Source organism: Helobdella robusta (genome assembly GCF_000326865.2).
Source record: "Helobdella robusta unplaced genomic scaffold HELROscaffold_49, whole genome shotgun sequence".
Classification (NCBI taxonomy): domain Eukaryota; kingdom Metazoa; phylum Annelida; class Clitellata; order Rhynchobdellida; family Glossiphoniidae; genus Helobdella; species Helobdella robusta.
In genome coordinates this window covers 481,214-493,256 of record NW_008705246.1, presented here as the reverse complement: position 1 = coordinate 493,256, position 12,043 = coordinate 481,214, and the positions used below count along the sequence as shown (strand labels likewise).

General features: G+C 30.9%; 3 protein-coding genes across 3 annotated transcripts; 2 read left to right on the top strand and 1 right to left on the bottom strand.

Moving 5' to 3' along the window:
• Positions 1 to 3,469: 3,469 nt before the first annotated feature.
• HELRODRAFT_178667 (hypothetical protein) lies at positions 3,470 to 4,192 on the bottom strand (the record flags this gene model as incomplete). Its single annotated transcript, XM_009026759.1, has 1 exon — positions 3,470 to 4,192. The coding sequence occupies one exon, from the start codon at positions 4,190 to 4,192 to the stop codon at positions 3,470 to 3,472; it is 723 nt and encodes a 240-aa protein (XP_009025007.1).
• A 1,358-nt stretch (positions 4,193 to 5,550) lies between these two features.
• On the top strand, positions 5,551 to 6,600 carry HELRODRAFT_178666 (hypothetical protein; the record flags this gene model as incomplete). Its single annotated transcript, XM_009026758.1, has 2 exons — positions 5,551 to 6,120; positions 6,223 to 6,600. The coding sequence occupies 2 exons, from the start codon at positions 5,551 to 5,553 to the stop codon at positions 6,598 to 6,600; spliced, it is 948 nt and encodes a 315-aa protein (XP_009025006.1).
• A 601-nt stretch (positions 6,601 to 7,201) lies between these two features.
• On the top strand, positions 7,202 to 8,671 carry HELRODRAFT_178665 (hypothetical protein; the record flags this gene model as incomplete). Its single annotated transcript, XM_009026757.1, has 3 exons — positions 7,202 to 7,233; positions 7,890 to 8,313; positions 8,432 to 8,671. The coding sequence occupies 3 exons, from the start codon at positions 7,202 to 7,204 to the stop codon at positions 8,669 to 8,671; spliced, it is 696 nt and encodes a 231-aa protein (XP_009025005.1).
• Positions 8,672 to 12,043: the final 3,372 nt, after the last annotated feature.

Below are 12,043 nucleotides of genomic sequence, written 5' to 3'. Positions count from 1 at the left end.
TATATTAATTACATTGAGGAATTAATTCAATATAAAATTTCCAAAATTTCAATTGACAAATTCGGCTCCAACGAACATAACGATAACAATAACCACTAATGTTTCTACAAAATCCAGCAGGGTTACTTCTTTTAAGGTGGCAAAAAGTACCGCACTGAACAAGAGCCTTTCTCAAAATGTACAGAAAACGACCCGATGACCTACATTGAAAAAGTCAAGTATGCTGTTTGTCTGGATAGAATAGAAAACTAATGAGATGATTTTAAATTGTTGAAAATTTATTCATTAATTAAACTTTAAATTATAAATACGGATTTACCATTTAAAATTTGTTGATTCTAGGCATTGTTTTAGAATTTTATCTCCTCGTTTATTCAAATTTTTGCTCATTTCAATGTAAGATCGTGAACGAAAATTAGAAAATAAATATGAATCAAATTAAAACGTGGTTCATGGAAGTCAAAATTTTAACCAACATCATAAAGACAGTCACAAATTATCACTTAATCAATCCGACTTGGCAAATCAACTCTCGTGCATACAACAAAAAGATCTAAACATGAATAATGTTGCAATTGGTATATCGTTCTCAAACTGACAATTTTACCAGTACTGCCACTTATTTTCTAACACCAATCTAGTATCACATTCATCATCATACTGTTAGTATAAATATTTTATTCATCAACAATCGTATTTGGTCTGTCAGCAACATGTGATAATTACTAACTCAACTTCATTAATGAAAAATATTTTCTACTAAATTCAATCCATAATTCATCATCGTTTCGCTAACTTTTAAAAATTGTTAATTACACTTAAAAATTATATTTTACACTTCATAGGTAATTTTACATTTATAATTGATATATACATTCATTTACCACATTCATTATTCTATACTTGGGCTCCGACAATGGCAATTCGAAAAATCGAATGCAAACCGCTTCAGCTAGTTGAAATTTTATTTAAAAAACTGATAAATGTTAAAGAGAGCATAACATTCAATCAAATACCAAAATATATATATATAATTATAATCATAGACAGTTGTTAGGAACTATCACAGCATTTTCAGCTATATATATATATATATATATATATATATATATATATATATATATATATATATTATTTTAAATATTAAGTTTCATTGCGTATCTACTATATATATATATATATATATATATATATATATATATATATATATATCATTATTATTATTATCAGGACATTTATACAGCGCCAATTAAATTATTATCTCAAAGGCGCCATCATAAATAATGCAATAAATTCATGAATGACCGCATCTATAAAATCTATAAATAAATTCAATAAATCATAAACATAAATTGTTTGTTACAACAAAAACTGGTAAGTTTTCAATAATTTCTTAAACATAATTAAATTTAATTCCTGATTTCTTAAATAAAAAGGAAGGCTATTCCACACAGCTGGTCCACAAACTGAAAAATTTCTTGTTCCAATCTTCAAACGGGTAGGCGGAACCATCATGTAATTCAATTCATCACACCGAAGTCGATTGTTCGTGTTGAAACCACTCGTGGCAAACATTTGTCAACGAGGTATTTTGGTGCGCATCCATTCAAACATCTGAACATGATCATAGATATTTTAAAAATCACCCTTTTTTCAATCGTCAACCAGTGCAGTTCTTTAAATATAGGAGTTACATGATCAAACTTTGCCCCATCCACCACGACTTTTGCTGCACGATTGTGAATAGACTGAATCATAGCAATTGACTTCTCCGGCAATCCATAATACAAACTATTACAGTAATCGAGTCTCGAGTGAATGAATGCATGAACCAAACATTCAGCCGTTTTTTTATCTATTGATCTTCTTATCAAATTCAATTTTCGTAATTGAACAGTACATACTCTGGATAAAAATTTTATATGTTCCACCATTGTCAATCTGGAATCTAATATCCAACCTAGACTTGTTGCTGTGGAACAAAATTGTATATTCAAATCGTCAATCAAAACAGAATCTATATTCATCTTAGAAAGCTGCTGCCATGTACCAACTGGCAACAGTTGAGTCTTGCTCCGATTTAGCCTCAATCGATTTGTTGCCATCCAGTCATTAATATCCGATAAACACTGGACAAAGTTATCAACTATAGATTGGAATCTTTCTGGGGGTCCATTTACTGTTATCTGAATATCGTCTGCAAAAGCGTGACCCATAAATCCATGAAAATCCAGTATATTAAAAATCTCAGCCGTATATAACAAAAATAATATTGGTCCTAACACCGAGCCCTGCGGCACACCAGTTGAAACCAAATGAATTGCCGATAAATCATCCATAAATAACACCTGTTGCGTTCGTTGTAACAAATAAGACCGAAACCATAATTCCACTGTACCTGATAAACCAAAACAGATCGCCAGTCGTCTTAAGAGGATATCGTGATCAACGCAGTCAAAAGCTGCGCTCATATCTAAAAATACCAGCAGGGAGGAATTTCCAACATCGATGTTTTCCAACAAAACCGATAAAACCTGCAACAGAGCCGTTTCCGTTGAATGATGTTGTCTATATCCTGACTGAAACACAGGCAATAAATTGTTCTGGCGTATGTGTGTCAACAGCTCCTTGGCAACAATTCTCTCAATCACCGTTGAAATAAACAAAAGATTGGACACTGGTCTATAGTTGTTTAAATCATTAATGTCCATGCCCGGTCTTTTTAACAGCGGTGTAACAATCGCATGTTTAAGTCTGTTTGGAAAGTTGCCTTATTCGAAACAAAGGTTAATAAAACTGGTTAAAAACCTAGTAAACAAATTTATATGTTTCTGAAAAATGTGCGTAGGCAAAATATCCAACGAACATGATTTTGATGGAGAACTTAGAACTATTCTTTTAACATCATACTGGAAAAGTAGAGAACACATTTTCAACTTTGAACTCTGACTGATTGAAGTTTGGATAATCTGCAGTCTTCGTCGATTCTCGAACTTTATCTATTTTATTATTGAAAAACGTTAAAAATTTTTGAGCTGTATGGTCAGTGGCATCTTTTAAACTGCTACTACCAATTTGCTTACACAGCAATTTATTAATAATACTCCAAATTTTTTTGGATTATTTTGATTTTCCTTAACGAGCTCCTTCCAATATAGATTTTTCTTTTGAGTGTATATGAAACTTTTTGTTTTCATGGCCATTACCCAGTTTTTTTTATCTTCTTCCTTCAACGTTTATCTATATCGTTTTTCCATTTTTCTACAATAGGCCTTCGACCGTCTACATTCAGAATCAAACCAAGGTGCCATCGAATCATCTCTAACCTCAACCATGCGATAAGGTGCAACTATTTCAGTGATTTTTGTCATTTCGCTTTCAAATAAATTCCATAAATCATCAGTATTTTCACCCTGGCATAATCTATTTAAAGGAGAATCAAGAACCAAAGAAATAAAACGATCATGATTCATGTTTTTCCAAGATCGAACCATCCTTTCTTTTTCATTCTTATAACTTGATCAATTGATAAACATGCCTGAACCAAACCATGATCAGAGAAAACTCCCGGAGGCAGAACTCTAATATCGAAAACTGGAAAAGACATAGAAGTGATAATCAGGTCTAACACACCTCCTAATTCATGCGTTGGTTCATTTATTCTATTAACAAGATTAAAATTACCAAAAATCTCACATAATGACACACTGTGAGGATCCATGTGTTTCTCTACATGCACATTAAAATCACCAGCTAAGACAACATTGTTACTAAGCAAGGATAGTATCTCTAAAACAGCAACAAGTTCCTGAAAGAATAAAGATGAAATTAAAGCCGATCCTGGTCTATAAACAGCCAATAAAACAATATGAGTTCCATTTATTTTTAATTTAATGTCTAATGTCTCAAAAGTCTTTAACACAGGTAATCTGATGAGTTTAAAATTAAAACATCTTTTAAAATAAATTATTAATCCACCATGAAATGGATCATGAGGTCTGACAAAATCCACAAAATTATAACCTGGTGGCATTGTCCGCCTAACAGCAATTTCATTACTAGACCCATGCCATGTTTCAGTCAAAACTAAGATATCCAAACCATCGCAAATTACCTCATACACGTTATCATATTTCGACAAAATTGACCTAATATTCAAAAGCCCTAGTCCTATTTTAACATTGTTAAGCATTTTACAACCATTGTTTTTCTTATGACTTTTACCTTTACCTTTTATGACTTTTTGAAACTCACGATCTGACCCTGTATAAAAAACCTCCCGTACATGCAGCTTCTCTTGACTTTGATATATATATATATATATATATATATATATATATATATATATATACTGCTGCATAAGTTCTTCATATTTCAGATTATTTATCTTTGTCTAATTTGTTATCTATTCCTAAAATATCGTTCTCAGATTGTTATTATTATTCGTGTTTAATGTTATAGTTTAGAAAAATTTGTTATGTTTAATTCATATTTAATTAAATCTTCTGAATATTGCAAAAGAACAACTCGGCACACTCCATTATACAATTTTATTGTTCCTCCTATGGCTTTATTTTCATCTTCAGATTTTGTTTTTAGTTTAAAACTGTGGTAAAAGTTTTACAAGTTTCTAACTATGGGCTATTTAAACAATCAAGTTTTGACTTAATTAAGAACAACTTTTTTTTACATAATATGATTTAATTATTTCAATTATTTAAGTTATTTTATAAGGAAAAAAGTCTAATATGAATTTAATTGTTTTGTTTAACTTGATAAAATTTGTTGATCATTTTTGTTCTAAGTAATTTCTGCTCATTTTTGGTTTAATTTAATTTGTTTTCATTGGCTAGCAATACGAATTTATTTTTATTTATGTTGTTATTTTCATGTAGGTATATGTTTTTATTTGGTTTATGTGGCCGTACAAGCTTGTTTGAGCTTCTGTGTCTCCATGCTTTTTTTCTTGCTGAAATAAAATATATTCATACATATAAATTTTACAAATTACGTTAAAAATTTCACACATCACATTACAAATTACACATTATAATTCTTTTTACCACCACCTCCATAACAGCCAGAACAAGGACAAAGAATATGAATATTTGTATAAAATTCCAGTATAAACAAAGAACCAAATAATCAAGTATTACGATTGAAGTTTGTAATATCTATTCATGTTTACTTGCTGTATATATAACATCCATTATCGCTTTGATAGCCTGATGCAAGACAACAGGCGAAAGAGATTGATAAATCGATCCAGAAATTTTGAGTTGATTTGATTCAAATGTTTCGATTTGAAATTTAATTATTTCAGATTTTATTCAACTGCAATCTTTTTAATTTTGTTTCCTTTGGTGAATTGAAATTAGTTATAAATTTAAAATATCGGGCGGTAATAGGGAATTTATTCCTAGATTCTTTCCTTTCCCTCTTTCCACACTACTAGCTATTTATTTTTGTGATCAAAAATTCTATAAATCGGAAAGAAAAATTGAAATACGGTTTTACCTATACAAAGTTTTCAACAGCTGCTAAATAGCGATGGATCTGAAAAGAAAAGCTATGGAAGATGAATTGGCCATTGTTCCGGTAAAGAAGACTAAAACTGATATTGTTGGCTTTGGCACACAAGTTAACAACGCCATCGAACTCTTGGGCGGAATCAAGCGGACCTCAAAACTCCATGCCCCGATCATGTTACTGACGGGACACGAAAGTGAAATTTACTGTTGCAAATTTTCTCCTAGTGGGAAGTTCTTGGTTTCAGCTGGCACAGATAGGATGATTTTGTTATGGAATGTGTACGGAACCTGCGACAACATAGCAACTCTGAAAGAGCACAGCAATGCAATTATGGATTTGCATTTTACTACCGACGGATGCCAGATGCTTACATGTTCAGCGGACAAGACTTTAACTTTGTGGGATGCGGAGTGTGCCACGAGAATCAGGAAGTTTAAAGGACACCAGACGTTCGTGAATGCTTGCGATGTGTCGAGGAGATTTCCAAAGTATTTGTGCAGTGGTAGCGATGATGGCACTGTTAGGATCTGGGACTCAAGGCTCAAGAAGTCGATCCTAACTTTCCAGAACACCTTCCAAATCATGTCGGTCCGTTTCACAGACACCACCGAGCAGGTCATCAGCGGCGGTATTGATAAGGATCTTAAAGTTTAGGATTTACGAAAGAATGATGTGGTATTCTCGATGAAGGGTCACATGGACACGGTTACGGGAATGAGGCTGAGCCCTGATGGGTCCTATTTGCTCTCCACTGCTATGGATAATACGGTTAGGATATGGGATGTCAGGCCGTATGCTCCCCAAGAAAGATGTGTTAAAATCTTTCAGGGAAACCAGCATACATTTGAAAAAAATTTACTCCGCGTTTCGTGGAGCCCAGATGGCACTAAGATAGCAGCGGGATCAGGGGATAGGATGGTCTACATTTGGGATACGACGACGAGAAGAATACTATACAAGTTTCCTGGACATGGAGGATCAGTTAATGAAGTAGATTTCCATCCACTTGAGCCAATAATTTGCTCTGGATCGAGTGACAAGCAGATTTACTTGGGTGAAATCGAGTAAATGTTTTGCCGGATCGTTTTTATAGATATTATTGCAGGTTTATTATCATTATTGTTATTATTATTATTGTTGTTGTTGCTAGATTTCTTTTAAAGTTTTTGTATAGATAGATTTATCAAATACGTTAAAATTAGTAACATGTGCAACTGTATCTGTGGACTTTACGATTAATTGAATTTTTTTTAAATTATTAAAATAAAATAATAAAATCTAATTAATTTTACGGTAGTTATTTAAAATAATCCTTAGTAATTTTATTAATTAATTGAATGTCAAGTCGATTGATTAAACCTTAAACTTGAGTACATCTAGCTTCAGACAACTTGTAGTGCTTTCACTAATATTATTATTACTATTATTGACAATAAGAATAATAATTATTATTATTGCGATTATTAATTATAATAAAAATCAAAGAAAAATAGCAGCTGCAAACCAAACTGACATCCTCAAATTTGGAAAAAATTTTATTACATAAAAAAATGTACCGTTCGAATTTAACAGCAAAACCGCATTGGATAATGTTGATGATGATCATGATAATGTAGATTGTCATGGTAAAGATGTTGATGATGGTGGCTGTGATGATGATGATTGTAAGATGGTATTGATCATGGTTGTTGGAAATAAAAAGTTTGAAGTAAACGTTATGTAAAACGTAAGTAAATTAGGTAAAAGTGTGCTGATAGCATAATTTGAACTAAAATAATAATACCAATATTATTTTTATTGTTATTTATTATTATTTTTATTATTATTGTCAGTGAAAATATATCAGTACAAGGCTGCCGGGTTTATACATATTATATATATATATATATATATATATATATATATATATTTATATATATATATATATATAAATATATATCATGATATCCAATAATATATATTCAACAACGGGCATTTGGAATTCTTCCCACCAATAAATTTAGAAACAGAGAAATCATCGATAATGAAAACACGTGAAGTGTTATATTTATCAATAATAAAAACACATAAAAGTGTTATATTTTTAGAAGTGTTCAAGAATCACAGGGGCGATTCGTCTGCGGATTCGCTGAATTCCATTATGTCGTGCTTGCTGTTGAGTTGTGCACGAACTCATGACATTCTAAGCCGATCTACTTCATTATCATTTGCTAAATAACGCAATTCTTATATAGCAATGACTATTTTTTTGATCTGTCTCTTTTTGGTCATCAGTGCGATTGGCACATAAAGTAGCTCTTCGCACTTTGATTGTAAATTGTGCATAATCACAGTAAGAAAATTTTTCACTCATTTAGCAGTGACAATAGTAATCTTACTCTTCTTCTTCTTGCTCTTGACTTTTTTTCTGCTTCTCATAATGTTGATCATACTATTCTCTTCAGGCTGTTAGATATTTTTTTTAATGTTACTGATTCTTGTGTATCTTGGTTTTTTCTCATCGTTCTCATCAAAGGACGCCAGACGTTCGTGAATGCTTGCGATGTGTCAAGGAGAGGTCCAAAGTATTTGTGCAGTGGTAGCGATGATGGCACTGTTAGAATCTGGGACTCGAGGCGCAAGACGTCGATCCTAACTTTCCAGAACACCTTCCAAGTCACGTCGGTCTGTTTCTCAGACACATCCGAGCAGGTCATCAGTGGCGGTATTGATAATGATCTAAAAGTTTGGGATTTACGGAAGAATGATGTGGTATACTCGATGAAGGGTCACATGGACACGGTTACGGGGATGAGGCCCTGATGGGTCCTATTTGCTCTCCACTGCTATGGATAATACGGTTAGGATATGGGATGTCAGGCCGTATGCTCCCCAAGAAAGATGTGTTAAAATCTTTCAGGGAAACCAGCATACATTTGAAAAAAATTTACTCCGCGTCTCGTGGAGCCCAGATGGCACTAAGATAGCAGCGGGATCAGGGGATAGGATGGTCTACATTTGGGATACGACGACGATAAGAATACTATACAAGTTTCCTGGACATGGAAGATCAGTTAATGAAGTAGATTTCCACCCATTTGAGCCCATAATTTGCTCTGGATCGAGTGACAAGCAGATTTACTTGGGTGAAATCGAGTAAATGTTTTACCGGATCGTTATTATTGATATTATTGCAGGTTTATTATCATTATTGTTATTATTGTTGTTGCTAGATTGCTACTAAAGTTTTCTATAGATAGATTTATCAAATACGTTAAAATTAGTAATTTGTGCAACTGTATCTGTGGATTTTTTTTTATTTGTTAAAATGAATTATTAAATTCTATTTAAACAATTCCTTATTAACACAATCACCCTTCCTCGAGGATATGAAAAATTCGAAGTCAAATAAGGAAATACAAATTAACTCGATTTGATATTTTAGAACAATTTTATGATTTGAAACATATGTGCAACAATTATCCACAATGCAAATAAATTCAATAATTTGTCATATTCAGGATTTTTTTATTTTTTTGAACAGTTTTATTTACAAAAGTAAAAAGGTTCATCCTAGCAATAAAATACTAATTTATGGATGGCCTCATGAACAGAATAAATCTTAACTAATTCAACAGAATTTACACATAACCAAAAATAAAAAAATATCAACTGAAAAAATTAAGCTATACATATATATCTAAAATTATTTAAATGAAATTAAAAATAAGGGATAACAAAAAAAAGAGAAATTGAGTTAATATTATAATTATGAAATAAAATAAAACAATTTACGTTATGAACAGCATAAAAAATATGTTTTCAATTGTTTTTTGAAAGAATTATAAATTACATTAGATTTGATATAGTAAGGCAGTTTATTCCAATGGAGCGGACCATAAAAACAGAAATTTCTTCCTACAAATTTATCTTTAATTAATAAAGTGTTAATTAATAGTTTGTTATTATGCCTTGACAAAATGTTGTTTTTGGAAAATGTAAGAGTTTGTTGTAAGTGATTGTCAGAAGTAAAAAAATCTTATTAACAATTTTATATATATATAGACAGGATTTATATGAATTAATTTCAAATATTGTTAAAATGTTATTCTCATTGAAAATGTTTATATTTGATATAAAAAAGTTCTTCCGAAATAGATACGCGACCAATCTTTTTTGACTCAAAAATAACTTATTTATCGTTGTTGAATTTGCACATCCCTAGACTAAGTTGCAATAATAAAAATGGCAGTAAAAAAGCGAATAATAAAGCAGTTTACGAGTGTTATGGTTTAAATATTTTCTTGTTCTGGGGATAATCCCTAAATTTACGTTAACTTTGGTTATGATGTTGGAGATGTGTTTCTTGCAATTCAATTTATCATCAATATAAAACTCTCAGTAATCTGAAGGTGTCCACCTTTTGAATAGGGATTTCATTAATAATTACTGGAATATCATTTATACGGCAGGTTTTTTTGTTCGGGAATATCATGAAATTTGTTTTTTTTTTGAAGTTGATCGAAATATGATTTAAGGTTGTCCAGTGAAATAAATTTGACAAGGATCTGTTGGTATTTGAAACTAGATCTGCTAGGTCATGTGATCTGGAGTAAATAGTGCAATTATCAGCATAAATAACACTATGAGATAGTGCTGAATAAGAATTAGTTACGTCACTTTGATTTGCTTTTAAAAGTGATTCCTTATGATTTACTTTGAAAAACTCTAACAAATCTAACAGGAACTAACCCAAAATGTCAAACAGTAACGAAGGCTTCCTCTGTCAAAACGTTACAACACGCTATATAAATTTGTACATAATTGGACAAATCAAACCAAATAATCCTTATTGAATATTTTTGTGTAGAGCTGATACAAATTTTCAGTCGAACAAAACCTTAAAACATCTAATTATAATTAATCATCAGACTTTCATAAATTATCATCTAAATTATAATAATAACTTATATAAACAGGTATAATAAATTATAATAAAAATCAAAATTAAAAGATAAATAATAATAGTTAAGAAAAATCAATTAAACAATGGAACAGATGGATTTTTCCTTTGTCGACGGAGTCCCAGCAATAAAAACATCAAAAAAAATATCCTGTTGACAACTGCATATTTTCAGCTGCAAACAACCACCACATAAAATAACATATGCTAACAAAACATGGATCAGGACAAAAAATTATTTGTCCAATTTGTAAAACATACACCTGTGCCAACAACTCCATGCTCAACAGCAACATGAAGAGCCACTCAGAAGTGAGGTCTCACTCCTGCCAAACATGTTGAGCCTTGTATAAATTTTCGTACAAGTTGAAACAACATCTCACCAAACATCCATCTCACGTTCCAACCACAAATGCAAATTCACCGGCACCAAGTGTTTTTGTGTCATGGAGAAATTAAACGTTTTTTCAATGTGTATCTGTAACAATGCAAATATGTCAGAAACTATAACTTGTAGCTAAATAGTGATCGTAGTAACATTTGAAAAAACTAATCAATGAACAAAATAAAACCTAAATCATGTTTCTAGAGTAAACCGTTTTTATTTTACAAACCAAAAACTGCGTTTTTTTTCAAAATTTTCAAATTTTTCGAAATTTTAACCTCGATGAGGCACGGGTTAGCATTATCCAATGGAGCTAAAACTTTACAGATGTCATTTTTTAGTCAAGTGGCACAATTTAGGGGATTCCCCCGATAAAATTTTGAAAAAAAATTTCTTGTGACCACCCTAGTGTATATATATATATATATATTTTCTCACTAAAGTTTTTTGGTGAACGTTTAGTTTATTAAAATTCAAAATACAGGGTTCTTTGCTGGATTCTATACTCATTGGTATAGTTTCGCACACAGCTCCGATTTTTGTAATTTTTCTGCATTCATTTTATTTATTTCTCAGAGTTGTATCGACACCACCATCGGTCACACACGTCGATGTTGTACGATTAAACGGCAAGAAACATATCCCAAGTCGAAGACCCAACAAGAAGAAGTTCTAATTCCTGTATTCCAGTTTGTTCATTGACATTATTTTTTACATTATTCTAGAGTTCATTTAGTTCAATCCCTTTTCATTTACTTCCGTCGATTAATAAAATTGTTATCGAATATTTTTACGCGTTCGTGTGTTACCCAGTAAAACCATATAATTCGAAAAAGCCCAGTGGTCGAAATCACGATAAAAATATACAAAAAATTATTGTCGGACCATAAAAAAATCCCTGAGGAAATAGAGGAAGAGATTGCCTCACAACCAGTAGTAGCACAAATTTCCGACAATATATATATGTATATATGTGTATATATATATATATGTATATATATATATATATATATATATATATATATATATATATATATATATATATATATATATATATATATATATATATATATATATATATATATATATATATATATATATATATATATATATATATATATATATATATATATATATATATATATATATATATATATATATATATATATATATATATATATATA